This window comes from Passer domesticus, chromosome 5 (genome assembly GCF_036417665.1).
Source record: "Passer domesticus isolate bPasDom1 chromosome 5, bPasDom1.hap1, whole genome shotgun sequence".
Classification (NCBI taxonomy): domain Eukaryota; kingdom Metazoa; phylum Chordata; class Aves; order Passeriformes; family Passeridae; genus Passer; species Passer domesticus.
In genome coordinates, this window is record NC_087478.1 from 13,494,055 (window position 1) to 13,519,938 (window position 25,884).

Genomic DNA, 25,884 nt, shown 5'->3' on the forward strand with positions numbered 1-25,884 from the left:
GCTGAATGACAGCTGATTCACTGGTCACTGGTATTTGATTTGGGAAGCAGGGAAGGCAGGAACTGTCTTTCCCTCAGCCAAGCTTTTTAATCCTTTACTTATCCAGTTGCCAAATAGAAATATTTATCAATGCTCATAAAACCTGCTAAACTAGATGAAAAAATGGTGTATCCTATGTCATCCACAGGATGCTGAGGTGTTTGAGAAGGCAACAGAATAGACAGGGTATGAAGGAGATCCCATTAGTGACACTAACTGCTACTGATCTGCATTCATCAGTAGCTCATGCACTGCTGCCATTGTTGATTGGATAAAAGCTCCCGACATTTATTATGTTTTAGGCAGGAAAACTCTTCCTGCCAGTTATCATGAAATGATCAGCTGCCTGATTGTGGGCCAGGAAAGCAACCATCCTTTCTGTTCAGCATAGCATCCAAGAGTTAAGTTGTCTGCTAGAGTGAGACCAAAATTTATATTACAAATGGGACTATATGAGGGCTTTTTTGTCTCTGGAAAATCCAGTTTCAGGACTGATGAATTTAAAAAAAAGCACTTCCGTGATAAGCTAATAGGCCAGGCTAAAAAATCTTTCCAGCAAGAGTCTTGTTTGGGTAGTGAAAGCTTTTCCTTAAGTAGGCTCAAAACATTTTTTTCAGATTAATAGCCTGAGAAAAGGATTCAGGCCCTTTGCAACACACATAATTTAAAGCTGTTACTGCTGCTGTCGAGGTTTCCCAGATCTCCGGAGAGCCCAGATTTGTGCCCACATTCCTGGGCAGAAATATGTCCAGAGCCAGAATTGATGTGTCAGCAGTGAAAAAGCATTAGAGGTCTCTGATTAACATCTCTGTGCTGGTAACTGACTCAGTTACGAGTTGAAGTCAAAGACAAGACACTCAAGTCCTGCGTGCTTTGATTCAGGCTCTAAAGCCCTTGGCTGTGCTTTGATTGAAGCTGAACAATGTTTAGTTATCATGTGGAACCAGAGTTATTTATTTATCTTGTAATTCTTGGAAACAATATACAGTTTAAAGTTAGCTCTTAATACAAAATACCTGGCAAGAGACTGCTGTAACTCCTCATCTAAGCCAGAGACTTTTTCTGTGCAACAATTCCACTGCAGGAATATTTCACAGTGGTTCAGCTCTCCATTAAGTGGCCTTAATGCATTTTCCACATTTGGTTTTTGATGGAGCTGTAGAGATTCCAAGTTCCTTTACATTAAACACAGTGTCTTAGCACAGCCTTGATTTACAGCCTAGGAAGCTTCTCTCACTGCATTACTGCACCTCAGCTGCTGGAAAGCCATAATTTAATGAGATCTCCCAGACTGCAAACATTCTTTTAAGGGCACTTGCATCTTGGTTTTTCCAGTGGTTTTAATTTATCATTAGATATTGATGTTTCCAGGTCATCTAGCTGAATGTATGCCTGTGAGGAAGACTCTGACTCCTGATGCTCTGCACAGAGACACAGGCAGGAGCTCATTCTCTGTGTGTGTCTAGGGCACGAGTGCCAGATGTGCCCCAGGTGATGTATCTACCCCAGCAAAAAGGAGAGGATAAAGCAGACAGAGCAATATACAGGATATGGTTGCTGGTCCAAAAGGAAGATGGACTGAGGAGCCAGTCTCTCTCCTGGGTATCAGAAAAGCTGTGTATCTTGAGGGAAATGTTATTTTTGTGCTATTATATGCTCGGTAGCAGAACCAATGAATATTTGTGGCCTTGATAGGAAATTCATCTTAAATTCAAGGTCTTCCCCTCCCCACACTCCCATGTGCTTTTTATAGGGCTGTTTATCTGTCTCCAGAGGCCAAAAGATGAAGTGGGTTTGGAATGTGACCAGAGAGCACCACGGTTGCTTCAGCTCTGTGTCCACTGACCTCCCTGGGATTTATTGTTTCTTTGCCTTTCTGCCTTTCTGGCTGTGCAAGGCTCAGTTGAATTGAGAAGTGGAGCCTGGGAGAGCTGTGCTGGCTGCTTGCAGAGGGACCTGAGCTGAGGAGCTGCCCCAGGGGGCTAAGTACAGCAGGGCATGGAAGCCCTAAACCTTAGTTAATCCCTCTTTTCCCCTCTCCCATTCCCTACACTTTGCATTTTGTTGACTTTTCCTTCTTTTTTTTTCCTTTGTTTTTATTGAAAAAAACTCCAAGCAAACAAAAAAAAAAAAAAAAAAAAAACCCACACCAAAACAAAACAAAAAACCCCAGTTTTTCTTGCCTGAATGAAACACAGAGGAACTGTAAGTGGGGGTGCATTGCTTGTAGCTTGTGTCTTTTGTGGTGAGCACCTTCTCTTCTGGGCGTTCATATCTTGGCAGCCACCTCTTTGGAGAGGAGTCTGCTGACCATCTCCTGCCATTGTGGGTGGTGTAGCACCTATTCAAGATGCCTGCCTGATACAGCCCCATTTTTCTCCAGACACCAGTATGGGACATCATTATTACAGCTATCAGCAGCTGATGGAGACTATACTTAGCTCCAGCACAGAGGGTGCAATTCTTTCCAAAATGCCAAGGAGCTCAGTTCTGCTTTCACATTTTTGATGATGGAGAGCTACTTCTGTCCCACATAAAGTTAAGTATTTTCCCATGGGAACACTAAGAAGCTGCACTATGACACTATGCTTTAATTAAATAAACCTTTCCTGTACAAGATTCTTTAAGTATTCCTATGAGCAAGAGAAATCAAATGTGGGGGGGAATCCTTTGCTGTTCCATTGCATGTGAGTCTGTACTGTGAAATTTGGTTTCTTTTATATCTTGATGTAAGCATTTGGATTTATGAGACCCCTGACTGATGTGACTCCCGCACATGCATCTGAAACTTGGGATGCTAGAAATCACAGCATTTAAAGACAAAGAGAATTTGGAAAGTCAGTGTAGAATATTATTAGTGTCAACATTTTTGTGCTACCATAGGAAGCTAAGGGATCTTTGAAATGTTGTATGGTTTAATGATGAAAAAGCATTCCAAAATTTCAGGGAAAATGTCCCCCCTTTTTAATTCATTGCTGACTTACCTTTGAAGTTCAAGTACTGAAACCTTTGATGCAGATGTATTTTTTGCTGTAGAAGTTGAAACACTAGGTTGGCTTCTTCTACTATATCTTCTATGCTCTTGTTAAGGTCAGGAAATTCAAAGGGTGAACTGTGAAGGGGATCCATCTGTGCAACTTTTTGTCTGAAGGGGATAAGACAGTTATACAGAAGTCAGACCAGATTGTTCTTAAACTAGAACTGAGTTACACAATATTTTAGAGGGCAAGAGATATATTTATAAATAAGCAAAAACATTTAATTATATGGCTTATTTAGAAAACCTTTGTATGAACTGGAAAATTCCAGCATTTAAGTCTCTATGGGTTAGGTATGTATTAAGTATTATTTTGTTCACAGATCTATTGAAAACAGTGACTTAGTAGACCAGAGTCTGTGTGCTGATCAGAAGTGGGACTTGATATGTAGGGGTGGCTGATGAAGTCTGGGGGAAGACAATTTCTCAGCTAAGGGATTTTTCCAGGAGCAACCTAGCCCTTACTGAAGGTAGCTCTGAAAATTCCTGATGCCTGAAAGGGCCTCCAGTGAAAGGACAGGATGTCTCAAAATGCGTTCAGTTTCAGAAATGGCATCTTCGAAGGCTTTGAAGCGCATGTCACAGCTGGGCATTCGTCCTCCTTTATCTTCCAGCTTTGCTGCAAACCTCATTAACCCCTGCACGGTCTGAGCAAGAGCAGCAATTTCAGCATCCCACTGATCAAAACAAAGATGACACTGAGGGCAGGAGGGAAAGTCCTTCTCAAAGCCGCGGCCGCACTGGTCGCAGAGCCGGCCGGTGACACCGGCGCGGCAGTTACACGCGCCCGTGGCTTTGTCACACGTGGGCTGCCGGGTCCCCTCCAGGTTACACTCACATGCTGCAAGAAAGGAACAGCAGGTTACATCCAATTGTTCCTTTTCTGTGGGATTAATGCATGAAAAAGGTGCATTTTAAGATAATAGAGTTTGAGTTAGAGCAAGGTGGACTGCACAGTAGTGGCTCTTCTTCGTCTGACTTCCATCTTAACCATTGAAATAACAATACAGATAAATAATATAAACACTTGTCCATCTCATACACACAAACATATTAAAGGCTGTTTCTCTGCATGTATGCCCTGTCTCCCCTGTGAATGTAAAAAGTAAGCATTTATGTCAAGGCAGTTTCTAATCCAGTTGTCTCACATAATAATACTTACAAACGCAATGCATCTGGGGATTGCCAAAGTAGTTTTCCTCACATTCATTACAGGATCTTCCACTGTAACCTGGCTTACATGGACACTGGCCTGTAAGCTGTAATGACAGATAGGGTGGAATCACTTCCAGCAGAGCCATAGGGCTGGATCTACATTATTTCAGCTGTACAAGGACTGCACCAACACTGCTTGCCCACAGTCTTTGAACACCATGGTTCACATAGTACTGGCCCAGCTTTCCTCTTTCCTCATGAAGGTCCTGAAAACAAAATGCACTCTGAGAAATGGCTTTACTTTACTAATGTCAGAGATTTTGTATGATCCAATCTACTGATGCTGTTTGAGAACTCATCCTCTGACTGTGATCTGAGAGGATTCTTTTCCTTTGCAAAAGAGACTTATTTTTTTATTTTTGCTAGATCTAATATTAACATTTCAACTTAAACTACACAATAGACCAATTGTAACTGAAAATCTTGAGGCTATATTATGCATATTACCCTAGAAAAAAAATATTTTGTAATTCAGCTATTAAACTCCAGGGAATTACAACTTGGATAACCGCTAGTAGTTGTTTGAGGTCAAGAACTAAATTTGCTATAAAAATAATAAATCTACTGAATAAACTGGAACAAACAGAGAGCATATTGAAAGAAAAATGTGCAAGCACATCAGCAAGATTTTAGGATAAGGTCCTGGTGCTCTGAAGCCAATGGCAAAATTGCTGTTTACTCCATGGGACCACAATTTCACCTCTCTGTTCTGAAAGGCTGTTTAATTTTTCCTACATTCTAGCCCTAAAATGTGCGCAGGAATTAAAGATGAGAAAAGGTACTCTAGTAGTACAATAGATGAGGCATGATTAATGTAATGGCCACAGCTGCTACTTTATGAAAATAAACACTTAAAAAATACTCATCAGACTCTTGGGTACAAGCTTGGATTTCCTTCTTCCCTATATGCATATTTATGAGGCAACTTTTTCCTGTGACATCTTTTTTCAATGTGTTTCTAGGATCCACTTGACAAAGAAACAATATGCAAAGAGAAATTGCAAAGCCACATTATCAGAACAACACTTTTGATTGATTTAATGACTCACAGTATGATTGCACCAACTACAAACTTCCAAAGAATTTTTTGTTTTCAGGGAATATGGCAAAAAACCAATCTTCATTTATAAGAGGGTCCTCACTTTGCCATGTCAAAACACCAGCACTCTGGTTACTGGAAATCAGAGTAATTTTCTTGCCTGGTTGCACTGGTTGCTTTGGGAGTTTTTTGGGTCACAGTCACAGGTCTGACATCCTTTTCCACTGGCCAGGTCCCAGTAGCCAGTGGCACACTGGTCACACGTGGCACCCAGCACGTTGGGCAGGCAAGGACAAGCTCCTGTGGCTGCGTCACACAGGCAGGCTGCGTCCCCCCCTGGGCACATGGCAGGGTCAACACCTGCCAGATTGCACGTGCAGCCTGGAAAAAGAAGGACAATTACTGCAGCAGACAGTAATACAGACAGCTGATGGACAGTCAGAGCTGGATATAAAACCCATGCTGCAAATTTACTTTTAGTGACCTCGAACATGTTTAATTTCATACACATTATCTGTCTTTCTGTAGCAACTTATATATGGCTTTGAGAAAACTTACTGTGAATGTTCAACCCTTTTAATACAGGCACAGAAAATGAAGGCTCAGTGAATTCTGAATTGTGTTAGAATGCAATGTTAAATATGTTGGGTAAGGATAAGTTGATTTACAGTAGGCATTATCCAGCGTGGGAATCCCCAGCAAGCCAAGTAAGATAAGAAGCCTTCCTTGTGAGGAGCCAAAAGTTCTTGCTTAACAATTTCTAACAGACATCTTCCAAGAATGAATGAGGGATGGGCTTGGACTGTATTTTAGAGATTCCCAGAAAAATAGTGTCTTGACTATACTTATAGTTATCTTGGCCATAAAAATTAAATCCTCAATCAGGCACATCTGTGAAAATGAGTCTAGAGAAAAACTGGGAAGAAGCTTGTGCCTTGCTTTTCCTTACACTCCTACTTTTCTGTTCAAAGTGCTGAGTTACTGACGTGTCCTCGTGGGATCTATTCACTTGCCTGAACCCTCTCACTCTAGCCACTTAATGAAAACAACTGGTAAGGCAGGAAGTTCAGCAAGGGATCATCTGGTTAACTGAGCTCTAACTGAGCTTAGCTGGCATCAGTCAGCAACATGGATAAACAATTATCACTGATTTCTTTACTTTTGATTCCTTCCTGAAGAAGCTGAATGCACATTTATTTTTCTAACAGAGAGTACTGTTTCCATTTCACAAATGAGTATTTCCCAGGAGTGATATTCAGTATGAGAGTTAGTAATATTTGGATGACAAAGAATTTAATAGATGCTATGTTAAGTTATTTGTATCATTGATATATTTATATTTAGTAAATAGAGAAATAAATTTATGATTCTTATATTTTGCTCTATTTATCTGAGTTTTGTCCTCCCTCCAAGGTCTAGCCTTTCCCTATAGCCTATTTTTTAAAAACATATTCTTGGTAGTAAAACACAGTTGCAGTGCTGTTACTTACTTTGACAGCTTTGATTGAGGGCTGAGCCAAAATAACCTGGTTTGCAGAACTGGCAGTTTGCTCCATGGGTGTTGTGTAAACACTTGGTGCATTCCCCAGTGACCCTGTCACAGGACTCTGGGTCTGTCAAATCAATGTTGTTGTTGCAGGGACATGGTGTACAGTCAAGCCCAGGGCTGCTGGGGTTTTTGTAGAACCCACTAGGACACTTGTCACACTGATTGCCTATCAGAGAAAGGTAAAAATATTGCTGGCTGATGGAATTCAAGTGAAACATGTAATTTCCAGTAATATTATTAAAATATTCAGACTGTGTGTTCAAATGCACATTTCCAGAGGAAAATATCCACCTGTTTGAGACCATTGCCCTTTAATCCTCTGAACAGTTTAAATTATATCCTCCCCACTGAAGACTGGTGGAAATACACCCTCCTCATCCCAAGTTGTTTATACCAAGGAAGTCCTTTCAGTCAGAGCAATTAGGTGCCCCATCATACAACACCTCCAAACACCTTTTTCCATCCAAGTCCATTCAATGGCAGTAGTCAGGGTTAGCCATATTTGCAGGATTTTCCTGGCCCTTCACTCCAACAGCAGCATTGGAGGGTGGGGAATACCCAGGAGTTCAGATGAACTCTGATGCTCTGTCCTTGCCTGCTGGCATTATAACTAGTACTGCATTTTGTCTCAATGCCTGCCCTGATCTGGGTGCAACCTCTGCATCTCAGGAACCATTCTGGGCAGACTGGTGTTTCTGGAACCACATCCACTGGTTCATCCTCAGCCAAGCTTGAACTTCACTGTGCTCCTCAGGACCCAGAGCCTTTCTCAATCTCTGAGAAAGTGAGACCGCTGCTACAAAGGTGACCAAGAGTCTTGCTGGAAAGGAGCAGGAGCAATAAAGTCCAAAACTGAGGAGTGCAATGATTTGTGAGGCCAAAAGTCCCCTGGGTGAACAAGAATAATTTTTACCCTACAGCAATTACTCAAGCAAAACCACTCTTGACTTATAAAGGAACCTTGCCTAAGTAAAGATGACAGCATTGGTTTAATTTTCAGCAGTGATTGCCATTAAGCTTTGCTTCCACCAGAGGAGATCTTTCTAATGCCCAAGGGAAGGGAAATATCTTCTGCTTTCCCTTCAGGAATTCAACCTAAGTCAACAAGACATTAGGAAATCAGTTTGCTGCAAAAATATCTGCATTTTAGACAGCTGAAAACAGAAAACCCATTTCTAAAATTACTATTTGAACCATGAAGCAGTCACTTTAAGGCATAATGTCAAAGAGTTTCCTCTATATGGAGAAAGACTTTCCGTGATTAGGAAATGTTATCATCTCTTTTTGATGCCCTAATCATTCCCATTTGGGCTTGCAATGCATATTTTTACAAGGTAACAAGCAACTGCAGTTCTCCACCCCTCTCCCCACCAGATTAGTTTAATGCCTCTGGAAAGGAGGAGATTTCCAGAGAGTGACATCAGAATAATTAATGACTTCACTGTATCTGCATAGGTGAATCCCTTTTGAAAACACTAACTGCACAATTCCCATTCTTCCTAGTCAGAACTTCACCACATAATTTCAGTAAACTTGAGTACTAACTCTTCTTAGCTGTTTTATTAGCATTATCTCATTGTTATTTCTGAACGCATGACAGGTGGAGGATGATAATTTTTTTCTCTTACATTAATTTAAGTAGTATCAAAACCAGTCCTTATTTTGCTTCGTACCTGAGTATCCCTCGAGACAATTACAGACAAGCTGTGCAGATTGGGAGTCCTGGTAACAGGAACGTGCAAAATACCTATTGCTGGTAGGTGGCCCTGGGCACATGCATGGGAGGCAGGGCTCTCCATCCAGAGGGTTTCCATAATAGCCATCCATGCACCTGCCAAAGCAGTCAACACAAAGCAGGACAAGTTGTCAAGTGCTTCATGCAAGAGAATCAATTTGCATGTACATATTGAAATTAGTATTCCAGATCATTGTAATGCTATCTCTATCTCTATCAATTGGTAGAGATATTTCAAGATTCAAAGGTGTTCTAAAATGGAAAATCAGAGCTGCATTCTCAAAATCTGAACCAAAAAGAAAGACATATGTTTTCCTTTCAATAAATGTTTGTGAAGGCTTTCGCCTACTCTGGAACAATTTTAAACTGAATGATTATTGTTGAGGGTTTTTTGCAAGACAATGGACATATATATATATGCACAATCCAGTCTTCATAGAAACTGAGTAAGGTCACAATGCCCTTGAAGGACAGGGCAGGGAAGAAGAAGAACACACTCAGCAACAGACAGTTCAGGATGTAAAGGCAGACAAGAAAACCACAGCGAGATGCATGAAGAAGAAAAACAAACTAAAATTAACTGAAAGCTTAAAACGTGTGCACACAAGGATTTAACCAATCATGTGTTAGCTTGAGGCATGAACAGTAGAACACAGTATAAATATAGCTTGCTTTTTGCAATAAATTGGCTTCACTTGATCATGGCGTGATGTCCCATTCCTGATCTTCTGCAGATTATGATATGGCATATCACACATGCTCTGCATAGGCAGCTAAAAGCTGCCATATAAAAATTATCTATATTTACCTATCAGCACATATATTCATCTATTTCCATCCAGATAGAGTGGTTGGCATGACAGTAAAAAGTGCTGGCAGGGGCAAAAAAAACAATGATTCCTTAAGAATACTCAGAGAATACTGCATATTTTAGATGCAACATATGTATTGAGCCATGCTCTGTCTGACATGTTCTGCAAACCTGGGGTAATGGCTTTTTCAAGGTGCTGGTGGCTGTGCTGTTATCTGAGCTGGTGAGGGCTTTTGGGGCTCCCTGGGGGCTCAACCACCTGCCCACAGCCACTGCCTCTGCATCCCAACCCTCCACAGTCCTGCAGCTGCAGCAGCAACAATGCAGAGGCTTCTGGAACATCCTCAGTCTTTGATCTGTTCTACTGCAGCAAATGGGAACACAGCTATCCAAATGTATACAGGCAAGGCTAAAACCCTTGGCTATCTGATTATCCTCCCCCTGGGGTCTGGAGATCTGGCAAAGCCACATGGCAAAAAGTGTTTCAGTCTCCCATTTTTAATCTGTTTGCCATCTACAAGTAGAACAGCCAAAGACTGTATTGTCTAAAAGCACTGCAGGAAAAGCTCAACAGGTTTCACGAGGAAAACCTCTTAAAAATTAATGCCAAGGTACAGTCCAGCCAAACCAAACTAAACAAACTTAATTTCGATGTCCATGATGAACTGTGACACTGCTGCCAGTGTACAAAATAAAAAAGAGGAGCAGTGCTCTGAATGGAGCTGGAACATGTGGGAAAAGTAATTTGCTGTTGACACAGAACTAATATGACCAGGATAGAGGGCATGTTTACTTAAACTCCTTGAAGGTAATTGCAGGTATTAAAATGAATATTCAGCACAATATTCAGCCTCTTGGCTAGCTTCATGCTGAATTTTAAATTTGAAAGCTGGCAGTTGGGAACCTGGCAGGAGTCAGTTTATCCCACACACAGTGCTTTGTGCATGTCTCCAAGTACAGGGTGCCATGGCCTCCGTGTCTCAAATGCCTTCTTGCAGGTAGCCCGCTGCAATGCTGGGTGCATGCCCTGCTGCAGTCCACCCACAGGCATTGCATGCACATTCCCACATGCAATGGGTAATAGTAAGGAAATAAGTACCTGACATTCAACAGCCAGGCCCAGTTTCATGTTTATATGTCAATGACCTGTTAAGGTCATTGATGCATTTGTAGGCCCCCAGCTACACAGGCATTTTGGAGACCACCAGTGTCACCGTGATATTTTCTGGAAAATCCCTTCACCAGGATTTCTTCTCCTGGGAAGTTGAGAAGCCTCAGAGAAAAATGTAAATAACAATTATCTGCTTGCTTCTCCTTGTGTTTTGCTGCTTTGGAATGTGGTAGGTGATTCTTTCACTGGTTCCATGTGAATTGTTCTTACCTAATGACCAATCACAGCCAGCTGTGTCAGACTCTGAGGAGTCAGTCACGAGTTTTTATTATCCCTTCTTGTTAAACCTTCTGAGGTATACTTTTCTCTATAGTTTAGTGTAGTTTTAGTATATAATTTATTTTAATATAATATAATATAATGAATCAGCCTTCTGAGAACATGGATTCATCTCTTCCCTCGTCCTGGGACCCTCACAAACCTCACAGCCGGTGTGTGGCGGAGCTCTGCAGCACAGCCCACGAACTGACCTCTCGCAGCGGCTCCCGGCGGTGAACCCGCGGCAGCCGAGGCACGCTCCGCTCCGAGGGTCGCACAGCTCGGCGCGGCCATGGCAGGGGCAGCGCCGGCACAGGGGGAAGCCGAAGTAGCCGGGCAGGCAGCGGCTGCAGCGCCGGCCATCCACGTCCCGGCGGCAGGAGCACTGCCCCGTCGCCTGGTCACACAGCGGGCTCAGCGAGCCTTGCGGGTGGCACTCGCACGCTGGAAAACACCGAGAGCAAAGCCGTGTCCGTAAAGCATTCCTGCCAACCCATCCCATCGCTGACGCTGCTCAAAGGCAGCAGGGATGGAAAATTTGTTATTCGTGGAAACATTTTTTTTATATTGCGTGACACATAATCCGGGATTCAAAGCCCTGAAAAACTGGGGTGTGGTGGTGGTAGTGGTAGTGGTGCTGGCTGCAAGGCACTCACTCACCGTGGCAGCCGTGGAAGCCAAAGCCGTAGCTGCCTGCAGAGCAGGTGTCACAGCAGCGTCCCACGACGTTGGCTTTGCACGGACACTGCCCCCCCAGTTTACTGCAGCTGGCATTCAGCGACCCTTGGGGATTGCACTTGCATGCTGGCAAGGGGAAAGAAAATCAAAACAGGTTAGGCTGTCAAAGAGTTCTACTGCTCTCATCAGCTTGCAGGCTTCACACTTTGAAATAGGTAGGAAAGAGTTTGGTTACTCTTCTCAGGGGTTCACTACCCTGATGATGGCCATAGTTTAGTTCATTTGATGGTGTGGCACCAACAGTGATGGTATACCAGGCACCAGCACAAGCCTTGGTGTTGCAGTTGCCACATTCAAGGCACTGCCTTCAGCACACATTGGGGTAGGACAGAAAAGGAGTAGCAAAGTGTAGATCCAGATAAAGACATCCTGAAGTCTAGAAAGATTTGCTATAAATCTGCATCTAGCTGGAGCACTGGGCATAACCTGCAAGCTGTATTTAGTCTGCATCTGTGTACTGTTTGTTTCCTTCTGGACACCTTGGACTAACTTGTTGAGTGAAGATGCTCTGCTAACTCACAGAGGATGTTTTCCAGGATGCTCTGGAAAGCACTAGAAAACCAAAGTCCCACATTTCATTGGGAGAATCTTGTCACTTTAGGAATCATGCCAATAGGGAGTGAGCACAGCCCAGGCCTAAATGAGGGGTTCACTGGTTGCACACCTGTGACCTCATTGCCTGATATTAAAGTGAGTGAGGCATCAGTGCTAAAAATTGCCCAATCGAAGCAGATGCTATCACTTTGGAGGCATTGCTGCTAGGCTCTCTGAAAGAAGCTGGCCACCAAAGTTGCCCAGAAAGGCCCCTCCTGTTACTGGAAGTGCAGAGAAGTTTCATTTCTCAGGGATAAACACTTGGGAAATTCCCTGAGCTACTGAGCCCAGCTAATGGTGGGTCCAGGCAGCTGCCTAGGAATTTCAAACCCTACCTGCCACTGCCTTCTTGCTGGATTATCATCAATATTTTCTTGGTGAACCTCTTCCAGTACACCAACTTATGTACCATCATGTCTGGAATCTCACCAAGGCATTCAGCTAGCTTACAGCATCTAGAGAGAGGGCTTAGAAACTTCCCTGTCATTTAACAGCAGCCAGAAAAGAAGGAAAGTTACTGCCTTGGCCATATGGTAAAGGCATCTGATTCAAATGCTTTTCAGGAGACACAAAACACTGCCATGGTCCCTCTCATGCTGCTCCATGAAGCCCATCAGGAGTGATGAACTCTGAGATTCATGCCACCAAGAGGTGTTTGCAGCACACGCAGGGTTCAGCGGGATATACCCCGCACATCCATGGATATCACATGCTGGCCAGCTCCACTTCTGCACCACTGCAGGCTGGGAGCTCCACAGTCAACATGTCCTACAAACTCAAGGGAGAGCCAGCAACTGCCCAAAAGAGCTGCCTGCCCAGGCTGGTCCTCACCCACGGCGCCGTTGTGGATTCGGGCTGACAGGCTCGCTATGAGCCGCGCGCACGCTTCGGGCAGGACGTGAGGCCCAACTTCAGATGCAATTTCAATACAGTGATACTTCTGGTACTCATCTAAATCCTTTTCACTGCATAAGTTCTCCACGGAGCCGATTCTGGGAATAAGTCCAAGCTTTGTCGTTAAGAGAGAAAAGAAAATATTTTTGCTTAGATATATTGAAAACCAGAATTTCCCACATTCTCTTAACGTGATTCCCATTGCAATGACAGAGGCCTGGAGCATTGGGTTTCCAAATCTGCAGTTGTGCCATTCTGTCATCTAAACTCACATTTATTCTGAAGGTCTAAACATTCCCTGAGTTCTTCAAATAAGAGAGACTGTGTTTAAGAAAATAAAATTATAATAAGATCTCTGATATATGCTCAGAACTGGTCTTGCTGTGTTAGTCACTCCAAAAGCAGTGTCTGGCCAAAATTTTTACTTGTATTACTGTGATAGGGAAAAATCAGCTGAAGGTTCTATGTCCAAGTATAGTCAGCCCTTGCCAGGTCCAGTTCTACAGGAATAATAAGAGAAATAGACCTAAAAATATTTTTCTCAAGAGAAGGACCCAAAACTAAGTTCCTGACTTGATGGAAACTTGGGAAATATCTGGACCTGATTCCCAGGAAGTACACAACTAATTTTACTTTTCCAATATAATAATTAAAAATATCCATGAACCCAACAAATTAGAGATATTTAAAAAAACCTAAGTGATGAGGAGCTGTACAAATTTCTAACCATAGCCACAGCATCTTATCAGCACATATATATGGACTGTGTTCATAATCAATGAGCAACAGATAGAGATACATGCAATGTATGCAACAAGTATAACTTGTATTGCTCCATGAAAATTTAACCAGATACAATTCTGCCTTTCCATACAAAAATATGCAAACAATGCCAATGGAGAAAAACAGAAGCTGAATTTCTATTAAAACACACTATACCTTATTTAAAAATACGTCTAATAAGTCTGTAAAAAAATATCACTGTGTATAAGTACAGCCTCAAGGGACTTGTGACAGAACTACTCACTGAGTCAATCAAGATGAATGATTTTGCCTTTTTGTCAGAGGCAGAGAGCTGAGAAAAATACACATCCACAAAATATTCTGTTCCCGGCTCCAGGCAGACTGGAGTTTGCAGAATTGCAATCCTGTTTAGCAGAAATGAAGCACAGATATAGCCAGGAGTCAGGACAAGGCAAGTTTACTGAACGTTGTGAGCTCTCCCTTCCCTCTGTGCCTGCAAACTGATGCCTGCAGCCTGGAGCAAGCCCTGCTGCTGTGAGGAGCACACCCACCCCCATGCTTGCAGGTTTGGGAAAGCTGCAGGACTTCTGCCAGATGCTTCACCAAGTGCAATTTAATCCTTGGGATATTAAACTGAAAATGGTAGGTTTTACTGCTTCTAGCAAGGGGGTTTGCAACTCACTGTTCATATTCATCCTTTCCTGTCCCTATTTGATCAAGATATTGGTCACATCCTCTTAGCTTCTCTCTATTCTTTACACAGGTCCAAGCTGAAAAGCTGACTGTGAATTAGAGTAGGACAGTGACTTTAAGTCAATATTTCCTTTCTATACTGAAGCAGCTGCAGTTGGATCTTCACCACAGCAACCAGTCTCAGCTGGATCTCAGGTTGCTTTCCTGAGTTTGGCAAACCTTTGCTAGATTAAGGACTGGGGCATCAGACTCTTCCTTAGAGCCTATGTAGTATTGTGGTGTGCTAGCAACAGAAAAGGCCACACATGTGTTTCTGATATTCCCACTATCCCACACATGTGTTGCTCTGCAGTGCTTCAGTAAATGATTTGTACTCAGAAGATCTAGAGGCAAAAAGACAGCAACAGTCAGACCTCTTTGTAGCTGGGAGAGGCAGCTCATGTGGCTCCTGTGAAAGGACCTTGTTTTTGCAGTGTTGACCTGACAAGATACCAGCAGGCTGGATGGCAACACTTGCAAGCCAGTCTTCCAAGAACTATAAACAAAAGACAAAAATTATGGCTACATTTTGTATCTGAAAAACCTCCTTTCTCTTTGCAAGTGTTAATGAAAGCCATCTGAATCACTGCACACTGCAGTGACAAGACAGACTTTCTCTTTATTCTTTACAGCATTGAAAAACAATGTTATTTGTGAAAAATTCATTGTATTTGCAATAGATAATGAAAAGCAGAGACGGAAATGGGACCTCAGCTGGTTCATATGGAACCAGCTCTGTTAGAGTCATTGGAGTTGTTTCTTTTCTTAGCATAGTATTTTTCTGGATATATCCTTCATTAGCTGCTTTCTCACACATCTAATAAGAAATAATAAACATAAAAGACTTTGTAACAAATGTATTTAAAACCCAACTTTTCAATCCTTAGACAGAAAAAGTATCTCAAGCTAGCCCACTGAAAAATTGTGCCAATGTTTTAAGGCACTGCAAGATTGTTTTGCTTCAGAGTGCCAGTCAGAGAACAGAACACAATAGACAGCAGGAAAATATTGAGTTGTGGGACTGTCCCAGAGAATTGTAAAAGAGTAAGGAGCATACAAAATCTGCTACCAATAAAACACTTGCGTGTGTTTTTGAAGACATGGGTAAGGACCTGTGTTTAACCAGATTTGGATTAATAGATTTCCTAGACATGTCATCATCATTAAGAAATCTTCTCCAGGCAAAAAATAGTAATTTGGCTATTTTCCTACAATTTTCACACATCTCAGAGTCCAGCTGGAACAACTGGGAAGTGGGATGCCTGCAAAAGGCCTGGATAAGCATCTACACAGATCACTCCTGCCTGTACACATTTTCCTGCCCAAAAAAGCCCAGCTAGGAGTACAGAATACTTGTCTAAAAGGAACTGTATTTTCCATGTGTTTGATTTTTTGAATAAAAGTCCAGCCCAAGTAAAGGTGCCAAAAGAGAAACATTAAGAAGATGAAATCTTGGCCAATGCTTAGAAAATACTTTTAGTGCAGATTTTTCATATTTGAGTGGAAAGGGTTAAGGAGGTTAGTGGAGGATATATTACTTGGTTGGTAAGGCAATTTGTTACTGAGTGAAAAACCAAGCAATTTTAATTTTAGATATAAAGAATAGGACAAGTTGCTTATCCTATTATTCACAAAATAGACCCTGCACTATCACACCATCACAAGACATCACAAGTACCTCGGGCTCATAGCGAACTGTGATATCAAAGTCCATAGCAAAGGGAACATTGCTGATGGCAAATCTCAGCCCAGCTCCACTGGGAACACGGGCAAAGCCATGTCCTGTCCAGGTGACAGCCCGACCAGCGCTGGGCTGCCGGAGCACCACCGCCAAATCCGAGTCCTGTCCAAACTGCATCGCACCCTGCAGGGACACATTGGCATTTTCAACAACACACAGAGTCAAATTACCCAAAATTACCCAAAAACAAACTCAGAAAAAATAAAGGAAATATTTTTGCCACATTGTTTATTTATTTTAGCCATCAGTCTCATTTTCTGAACAAACTCAAGACTGACAATCTAAGACTCTCCCAAAGGCAGGATATTTAGGGACACATGTAAAGGAAAGCTTCCTATAACTTTGCAGCAACAGCAATAAGAGGGACCAGAATAATCCACTCACCTCTGAATACTTGACATCTCCAAACATTCACATTGCAAACCTTAAACAGAGTAAGCCTGATTTCACACATGGCTGGACTATTCCATTATAAGCAGGATATATAAATATCAGTACTTACAATGGCTGCATTTAAGTGCAGAAGGTACCATGCTAAAACCTGTTGGAAATGTCTTGCAACCAAAAAAAAAAAAACAAACTACCTTTCATAAGGACTTTTCTCTTCCAAAAATTCATGGAACTTGAGTCTACAAAGGCACTGGACATAGCAGAGCAAGCCTGTCAGTGTGAATAACAAAATGTCCAACCCAACTGTGTACCAAAAATTTATTTGTGTCAGGATTGTAATGTCTAAGACTGCAAATCCCATATGCTTAGACATTTCCTTGCCCTTTGTTACAAAATAAAACTTTATTATTTGGTGTAAATTTAAGTAACTACTCAAGTACTAATTTACCTGTTCCAGTCCAGATTTCCTTACAGTTCGTTTTTTGTTCCTGTTTAACACAATCTTTCCATTTTCAATCATGAACTCATAGCCTTTCTTCTGGAAGTAAATGTCACACCTTGGAAGAGTGCTTGGCTGAACCTATGAAGTAATAAAAGAGGAGCAGCACTGTCTCAATAATGTTGAAGGGGGGTAAGCAAGTAAATGAAAATCCACATTCTTAAAACAAGGTCTATTCTCACAGAGAGAAACTTTAAACTGTGGCCCAGCAGCTGCTGGAAATAATTTTCCCTCACTCCTTTAAAATTAACTTGCACTTTTCCCTCATAAGCTATGTCCCAGACATCTGTTTTCCATTTAATTATTGGACTGTAGGAGGATTACAGATTGTGATTATAGCTAAATATTTGTGGATGAGACCTGAAAATAAACTTTTTTTTATTATTCCTTATCTATAGTTTCTGTACAACATGTCAGAGAAAAAATGTTAGCAAAAGCATAGACAGAGGAAGGGATGCATTTCAGGCTTGCACTCAGCATGGAGAACAACTACCCCCATGTGGAAGGGGGAAAAATTTTTTTCTAAAAACATTACAGATGGATGCCAGATTCTTGAGGAAATTAGGCTACAATCAATGCTGTTTTATAAGACAGCAGGAATTAGTCCAATGGAGCAGAGAGTAATTTGATTCTTCCCTTGTTGGAGATTCCCAGAAATAAAACATCTCATGAGAGCTATTGGCAATTCAAATACCTTCCTCTAATTTAAATAATTAAATTTATGTCTCTAATTCATGCTAGACCAACCTGCACTTGAGATGCAGCAAGGACAGCTTTGCAGGTCATACCACGCTGTGGTGACTGTCCCTTTTTAACAGCCACAGTTATGGAATAGTCATGTCCATGAAAAACAAACTGACAATGGTCAAGGGGCTTGTTTTGCATTTTCCTGATGAAGAACTGCTCCCCAAGCAAGGGCTCCTCTCCTCAGCCTCAGCTCCCGTGTCACCACCACAGTGCTCCCCTCTCAGCACAACACCCAAAAAGCCAAATACCTACCAAGGGTGCAGAGCCAGAAAGGGGCTTTGCATGCTCAGCTTCATAGATGTAATAGTCCAGGGGTAGAAAGAAGTACCCTGGAGCTGGCTCGTTGCACTGGCGGCTGACGATGTTGGGCAGACACTCGCACTGACCGTCCTTCAACGAGCACCTATGGGAGGAGTTGGAAAAGGAAGGACATCAGAGTGGCACAGTGGGGTCCTCACAGCATGAGGGCAGCTCACACCCATCCTCGTTCCACCTTTGTCTAATTTCTCCCATTGCTGGATTACCTCCATTACTAAACTTCTTCCTATCACCCATCTCCTTTGTTTCTGATGCTGGATTTATTCAGTGCTACTTTTCCATGATTTCAGAGTTCACAACCTCCTTTGTTTTTGTTGGTTCCATACCTGAAGCACTGATCCTTTTGTTTCCTGAGCATCTGTCACTGTCTATTCCTGTATAATTTCCTGTATCTTTTTCTATAAGAATCACTATATCACGATTGTTAATAATCTGTCACCCACAATTATGGAGGCAGGACATGAAATCAGAGGGACCTTTGATGTGATATTGAATGTTTTCATATGCTTACACGTATGTTTACCACACCAGGTGATTTACCTGCTCACAAGGACCTGCTCTACAGCATGGGACTGTGTGCTCCTCTGTCTGAAGCCTAACAGCAGCAGTGAAGACCCCTACACAACAGATTTTGGAGGAGTCCAACTGAAAGCAACCTTGCTTCTAAAATTATACATTTTAAATAGGACTGATAAAAAAAAAAATCTAGCATTTAAGGTAGATGTAGGAAGCTAAGTCAAAAATGTAATCTCCAACTTACTTCTAGTTTCTAATAATATTAGGGCCTCTGATTCTCTCAAGGCATGTGTTTTATATTTCATATAAAACACATCTTGGCTCAACCTGATTTAAGGTTGGCTTCAAAGGAAATAAGTAAAAAATTACCACAAATAAATATATAAGATCTCCACCCAAATTTACACTGTTTGTATATGATGAAATTCCATCTACATTCTATTTCCCTATCTGTACTGTGACTATATTAACCTAACCAAAAAATCTAGCCTAAGAGTTTATAAAAATTAAAACCAAGACAGAACCTGAAGAACTTACAAGTTATTCTGGGATCCACCGATATCACAGTCACATGGAGAACAGCCATACAAGCTGTTGCCAAGACCCCAGTATCCTGCCTGGTACAAAAAGAAAGGTTCTTCTATGGCAAATGTTTAAGTATGCAAAGCAAAACAAAACTTGTTCTGCTGGATGAACAATGGAGCACTACTGTGCTTGGCCACGGGAGACTGCTCCTCTTACTGGATAGCAGGGGTGCTCAGCCACTGCAAGAGCCAGATATTTACCCACTTGTACAAGCAAATTACTCTGTAAACAGCTAAAATGGATCAAGGACATAATTTTGCATTTCTTTTCCTTCCTGGGAGTGCTCCTCCCCCTGCAATTTGATTGCACAAATACTTGGGAGCAGAGAAAGAAAAACAAATGTGTCAATGCAAATTGGGATGATACAGCTACAAAATTATTTTGAATTTTGACTGATAGTTCACTTTTCTGGCAATGAAAAGTGTGAGATGAGTGAGGAGACTTCCACAACCACATGCAGAAGCGAACCCAGAAACTGAGTACGTACAAGGCATCTTTCACAGCGCTGCCCTGTGGTGAACCTCTGGCAGAGGCACTGTCCCGTGGCAGGATCACAGACGGAGAAGGGCAAGCTGCCCAAGGGATCGCAGTTGCAGGCTGCAGGGACAGAAAAGTGCAGTTACCTCTGCAGGCCCCAGTGACGGCCCAGGACTGGCGTTCACATTATTTGTGGCATCAGCATGACTGGCAGTCTCCATCCTCCACACAGACACTCTGCAGATGAATGTGCCTGGCACCCTCCAGCCCTCAGACTGCCCTTGGAAATGGACAGTTTCCCCAGTGGGTCTCTTTCTGGGGGGAGCAGAGGCACTGGCAGAAGGCCTCAGCAGTGGTTTGCCAAGGGCTGATCTGCACAGCACTGCAGTCCTTGCGTGTGGCTGAGCACCTGGTGTGGGCATAACAAACCCACAGTGCACCTGAGCAGGGGTGGGATGTGCTTCCACCAAGCCTTTCTCAGAGGAATGATTGGCTGGAAGTTCTTTTGGCAAGGCAGTAGCTTGCTGTCGTCTCAATATCTCTTTTCAATTAAGTTGCATATTTAATAACCCTTCTGTGAGCAACAGCCTGATCTGTTGTATTATACTATGTATTCTGAAAGTGATTTTGCATTGTTTCAGTCTTGGATACTGCACCAGAAACCTTGAATTTTGCTGACATTAAATTACAGTAGGCAGCTGTGTATTTTGTGTCACAAGAGCATTAGTGTGTGGATCTGTGCATTCAGCTACCTCCATGCCTTAGAAACGCTTTGGAAAGGAGACTGGAAGAGGGGGTTTACATACGCTGGCAGCCCAGGGGGTCGCTGCTGCTCAGCCCGTGGTAGTTTGCCTTGCACTTGTCGCAGCGAGCGCCCTCCACGTTGTCCTTGCAGGGGCAGCGCCCCGCCACCGTGCCCAGCGCGGGGTCCGTGCGGCTGTCGCACACGCCCTCGGGCACGGTACCCGCGGGGTCACAGCTGCAGGCTGCAGGCACGGCCAGGGAGACACACAAAAAAAGCACACGGAGATGTAAGCGTGAAAATGCAGTTACAGAGCTGCAGGTGGTCTGCCCTTCCCTCCTTAAGGAGTTTTCAGGCCAGACAATTGCTACACTTAAATAATACGCAGAGCGTTTTCTCCATCCTATGTTAGTAATGAATTCAGGTCATCTTTCAGAAGAAGAGCTTTCATGTCTGAAACATTATTTTTCTTGCATATGGCAGGTCTCTAGCAAAAGTTATTTACTCCTCCCATCATTTTGGTGCCTCTTCTGTAATTGCTGAAGGTCACAGAAGCAACACCACTACTGCTATTTGTATTTGTATTGACCTTGTTCAAGAAAAATTATAGCTTTGCTGGATTTCTAAGCTCTGTTCAGCAAGGAGTTGGAATATGAAGCTCCTTTCACAGTGATGGTTGGAGGATACTGTCATACAGCTACTTAGTAGGGCAGTTTGGATGTTATAGGTTGGGTAACATTTTTACCACCACGTGGACATTTAAGCACGGGGATGGCCACAGGGCTCAGAGCAAAGGGAACCAGAACAGCCCTGCTTTGAGTCACTCTTACAGAAGTCAAAAAAGGAAGCTTACGGAGGCATGGCCGAGGATCTGAGATGACTTTGAGTGGATCCTGGTAAAAGGAAGGTTTGCAGCTGTCGCAGTGCTGGCCCGTGGTGTTGTCCTGGCAGTCCTCACAAACGCCACCGCTGACCCCGCCGCTGGCCTGGTACACAGCCATGTCAAAGTGGCACCTGCTGGAGTGGCTGTTGCAGTTACAGCCTGAAACCAAAGCAAACAGGGGGGCATTTCACACCAGGTAAATGCTGTGGTCTGGCCACATTGCTGTCTTACAGCTGGGGGAAAAAATTGAGTCTTTGGACAGAACTGTATCCTAAACTTGGAAATGCAGGTGAGTGTGCCTGATATACAGTGGGGAACACTGCCCTGCTGAAGAAATCTCTAGCTGAATGTTCGTTACAGATCCTAATTTATTATTCTTGTGTATACTGCATTACTCATTATTGTGGAAATAAATAATTTAGCCTTGTCTAAATTCTTTCACTCACATAAAAAACACTGTAAAAACACTGTGCAAACCAATGAATGATCTTTTTTTGCATTAGCTCCTTTTTCCCCCCTCTTTTTTTTCCTGTATGAAGAATAAGAACATGAAACAGCTCTTCCTCTTGTAAGATAACACAGCATCTGTGGATGTAGGAATCTATTTTTCTGGATGAGGCATGAAAAAGTCTCCCTCCCAGAAACCTGGCCATCTCATTATGGATTGGACTAGGATTGTGTCACACCCACTCCTGGCTATTAGAAAGGAAAATATCGTGTTTGAGTTACGTTTGCAAGCATTATCTTGTGTCCCTTCAGCTGGCCTCCAGGGAGCATCATTGTAGAAATCTTTACATCTTTCACAAGAGGAACCTTCAGTGTTATGGTGGCAGATACATCTCCCATGGACCTGTAATGTGGTGAGAACAGAGAGCAGATAAGGTGACAAAAAAGAGGAGAGGAGAGGAGAGGAGAGGAGAGGAGAGGAGAGGAGAGGAGAGGAGAGGAGAGGAGAGGAGAGGAGAGGAGAGGAGAGGAGAGGAGAGGAGAGGAGAGGAGAGGAGAGGAGAGGAGAGGAGAGGAGAGGAGAGGAGAGGAGAGGAGAGGAGAGGAGAGGAGAGGAGAGGAGAGGAGAGGAGAGGAGAGGAGAGGAGAGGAGAGGAGAGATATTTGTTTAAGATATGTCAGCAAGATCAGGAACATTTGAAGCTCTTTGGCTCCCTCAGCTGACATAATTTTCAATTATTTGAGTAAAAGATCTGGAGAATACATCCAAACATTAACCAAATAGTTTTAAAGCCACTGAGCAACATTTAGAAAAAAATACTTAAAGAGATATCAAAGGAGACATCAACATTTTAGATTATTTCTCTCTCTCCCTATATGTCTTCATATCGTGATACATATTTTCCAGGAGAAAAAACTCTTGTTCCCAGAGGGAAAGAACTTGCAATCACATTCCTGGGATTTTTAATAATCCATTTTTCATGGGTTAGCTTTGCATTATCAGCTATTCTTTGTGCCAGTGCCTCCTCTCCCATTGCAGAGCCTCCAGGTCCAGCTGGAGTGTGGAATGCACCCAACAAGTGGCCATTCAAGTCTGCACATGCCATAGGCTACTTACTGCATTACATTTGCACCATTACAGCTCTGGCATTTTGCTGCTATTATCAACACGTCTTGCCCCAGTTGCTTTTGAAACACCACAGCAGTGCCAACAAAGACAGCTTCTGTGCACTCCAACCCCGGGTTTTAAAGGAAGAGTCTGCATTGAAACATTTAACTAGCAGTTGCAAATGGCCAATCCAAAGATTATCAGAGATCTTCCTTCAGCTCCCTCCCTCCATCTCTTCCTTCTCACAAAACACCAGTGGAGACTCCCCTTTTTGGAGACAGCATTAAGGACACACCATCCCAGACTGGTGGAAAACATCTCCCCGTAGGTTCTGCATGGAATCACACTGGCTGGCATGGCCATTGCAAAAGCAGCTGCCCCGCACAACCATCTCATAGATGGCATAGTAGTACTTCTCAAGGGGATCACCGTGCCTCCTCCCAAGCAGAGCATCTCCAAGGGTGTGGAGTTTAGTAAAATTGATCCTTAGGTTTGTCAATGTAATGAGATCTGGAAGGAAAGAAGAGAGGTCAGGAGCCCAAGTTCAGTCTAAAATGAACAGTATGAAATCTTCAGCTTGAATCAGTCATCCAAGAAATTTCTCATAGTGGAGAGATAATGAAAATGATCCACTATTGGCCAAGATCAGTAATGCCTACAGTGGCAGTGCAGGGACCCACTCCTGGCACACAGCTGCATAAGTGTTAGCATCCTACTTGGTATGGCTCTGCATTTTCCCAGCCACTGTCTTCATGGGTTCATGTGTACCTCTGGGACTGCTCTCAAAAAGCAGTATGGACTGGGCCTGAATCCAGAGGGAAAGACAGTCTAGCTTCATGGATGTGCTCTGCAGAGCTTTGCTGTTTGCCCCCGGGGCTAGAGAACAAGACTGGCCCATTTCATTTACTAATACAATGTGCCCCTAAGATCTTTAGGTACCTAATTTTCAACATCATTGACTTACACCAGCTGAAGTCTTGACCCTTTCAGTGTACAAAACAAAAAATACCATACCAGCAAAGTGTCTCTGGACAAGACATGTAGTGTCCATACCTTGGATATATGGCACATATGGATTTTCTATTTCAAAGCTGGGGTCCAAAGCTTTTAAAACAACCTGCAAAACAAATCAATAAAGCTGTAGAGATGGGATGAGCAGCCACCAAAGGGATCAAAGGTCAGGCCTCTGCTTTTAGCAGACACAGACAAGAGACCTCCAGTTCCACAAATGATTTGAACTCACACAAACAGACACTTGACAGTACCTCGCCTTCAGTGGAGGGCTCGATGTCTGAATATCTTGAATCACAAACAACATCTCCAACACTTTTTGCTGGACCAGAAGAGATGTTGGGGAAAGAAGCTGCACAGTCATGTGCAAAATATCTGAACACTTTCCAGGTCTGACCAAAATCGGCAGAGCGCTCAACCAGCATTGCTGCAGGCCGAAATGTCTGCAAGAAACATTTCAAGAATTCCCTAAGCCAGCATTAATAAGACACCACAGGGGTTGTTACATTGATATTTCTCTTTGGAGGAAGCTAAAATTTTTTATTTGAGGGTTTATAGGCTCATTACAGGTACTGTGATGGTTACAGGAATCTCTAAAAAAGCTCATTAGAGCCTCTCTCTTGCAAAAGGGAAAGATAACATTTCATAAAAATATGTGATTACTTTCTAAGTAAGGAAGTTTACCATAACAATTAGGAATTTAGTAAAAAAAATTGTAATCATCTAGATCATAATTGATGTGCATGAACTGAACTAAATTGAAAGAGCAACTGCAGGTCAGATATGTCCTCCATTTTTAGAGTGTAATTTTGCAAAGTATTTTTCCAGTTTAATTCTTGGATTTATAGAAAATATGTTCAGAAGGCACATGAATAAGAAGCTGTTCAGTCTATCCGCCTCCCCTAAGGCAGGATCAACTATAATTTAACCATACTTGACAGGTGTTTATCTAACCTGTTCTTACAAACCTCTAAAGATGGAGCTTTCATTGCCTCTCTAAGCAATTTATTCCTGTGGTTAATTAGTGTATTAATTACGTAAAAGCTCTGGTAAAAGATGTACCTTAAAGGTCAGGATAAGATGGCTGAATTGGAATAAAGTTTCTAGGTCCAATCTAATGCTGACGTGGTCAATGCCTGAAAAGAGAATGAAAATGAAGTGCACAATGTGTAAATTGAAGGGGTTGCTGAGACAGTTTTCCCATGGGGTATTTAAAAATGCCTTTTCCAGCAGAGCAGCTAGACCCTTTGGGGCATCCTCTGTGCACAAACCCGTGCAGCTGGAGCTCTCTCTCTGGGGCAATAAAATGTGCTGCCTTCCTGGCACTGTAACCAGCAATGCTGCATGTCACTGAGACAGCAAAAGATGCCTGAAGGTCCTGCTTACATAATTCAGACTGTAAATGATGGTCATGGTAGGGTTATGGGTTTGTGTGCTTCTATATCCAGTTAGATTTGTTTTTAAAAATCCATTCAAATAATTCACTTATTGCTAAGAAAGAAAAAGAGAACTAATAAAATGAGGTGTTTTCTTCATGCTAAACAGAACTGCTAAACCCTTCTATACTTCCGGACGTGAAATTTGTCATAAGCAGAACTTCTGCACCAGGCATCTTCCAAAACTGCAACGAATATGGAAAAAAACTCCAGAAGTTACACACTCTCAGTAGAGCCAGAAGCTCAGCTGATATCCCCATTGTAGACATTTGGAGTCTCAGGACTCCTGCTGACCAGGCGGTGCATGAGACCTCATCCTAGAAGAAAGACAGAGAGAAGAAGGAAAGCTCCTCTCACAGCTTTATTGGCAGTGGTGTCCAAAGCCAGTGACAGATCCCTGCTAAACTCCATGAAAAAAACAACAAGGC

General features: G+C 42.7%; 1 protein-coding gene across 1 annotated transcript in view; it reads right to left on the minus strand.

Annotated features, from left to right (window-relative positions):
- Positions 1-25,884, minus strand: part of LAMB4 (laminin subunit beta 4) — a 51,983-nt gene that overhangs the window by 9,027 nt on the left and 17,072 nt on the right. Inside the window, exons 6-28 of the mRNA XM_064422063.1 lie at positions 25,083-25,156; positions 24,275-24,463; positions 24,063-24,126; positions 23,305-23,519; positions 22,184-22,304; positions 21,425-21,613; positions 20,636-20,815; positions 19,840-19,949; positions 19,305-19,384; positions 18,186-18,336; positions 17,136-17,267; positions 16,235-16,420; positions 14,931-15,052; positions 14,108-14,228; positions 13,018-13,195; positions 11,515-11,658; positions 11,067-11,298; positions 8,553-8,710; positions 6,821-7,045; positions 5,491-5,711; positions 4,239-4,335; positions 3,542-3,917; positions 3,024-3,184 (exon numbers count right to left, since the gene is read on the minus strand). Coding sequence (XP_064278133.1) covers positions 3,024-3,184; positions 3,542-3,917; positions 4,239-4,335; positions 5,491-5,711; positions 6,821-7,045; positions 8,553-8,710; positions 11,067-11,298; positions 11,515-11,658; positions 13,018-13,195; positions 14,108-14,228; positions 14,931-15,052; positions 16,235-16,420; positions 17,136-17,267; positions 18,186-18,336; positions 19,305-19,384; positions 19,840-19,949; positions 20,636-20,815; positions 21,425-21,613; positions 22,184-22,304; positions 23,305-23,519; positions 24,063-24,126; positions 24,275-24,463; positions 25,083-25,156 — 3,726 coding nt within the window. The remainder of the gene's footprint in view (positions 1-3,023; positions 3,185-3,541; positions 3,918-4,238; positions 4,336-5,490; positions 5,712-6,820; positions 7,046-8,552; positions 8,711-11,066; positions 11,299-11,514; positions 11,659-13,017; positions 13,196-14,107; positions 14,229-14,930; positions 15,053-16,234; positions 16,421-17,135; positions 17,268-18,185; positions 18,337-19,304; positions 19,385-19,839; positions 19,950-20,635; positions 20,816-21,424; positions 21,614-22,183; positions 22,305-23,304; positions 23,520-24,062; positions 24,127-24,274; positions 24,464-25,082; positions 25,157-25,884) is intronic.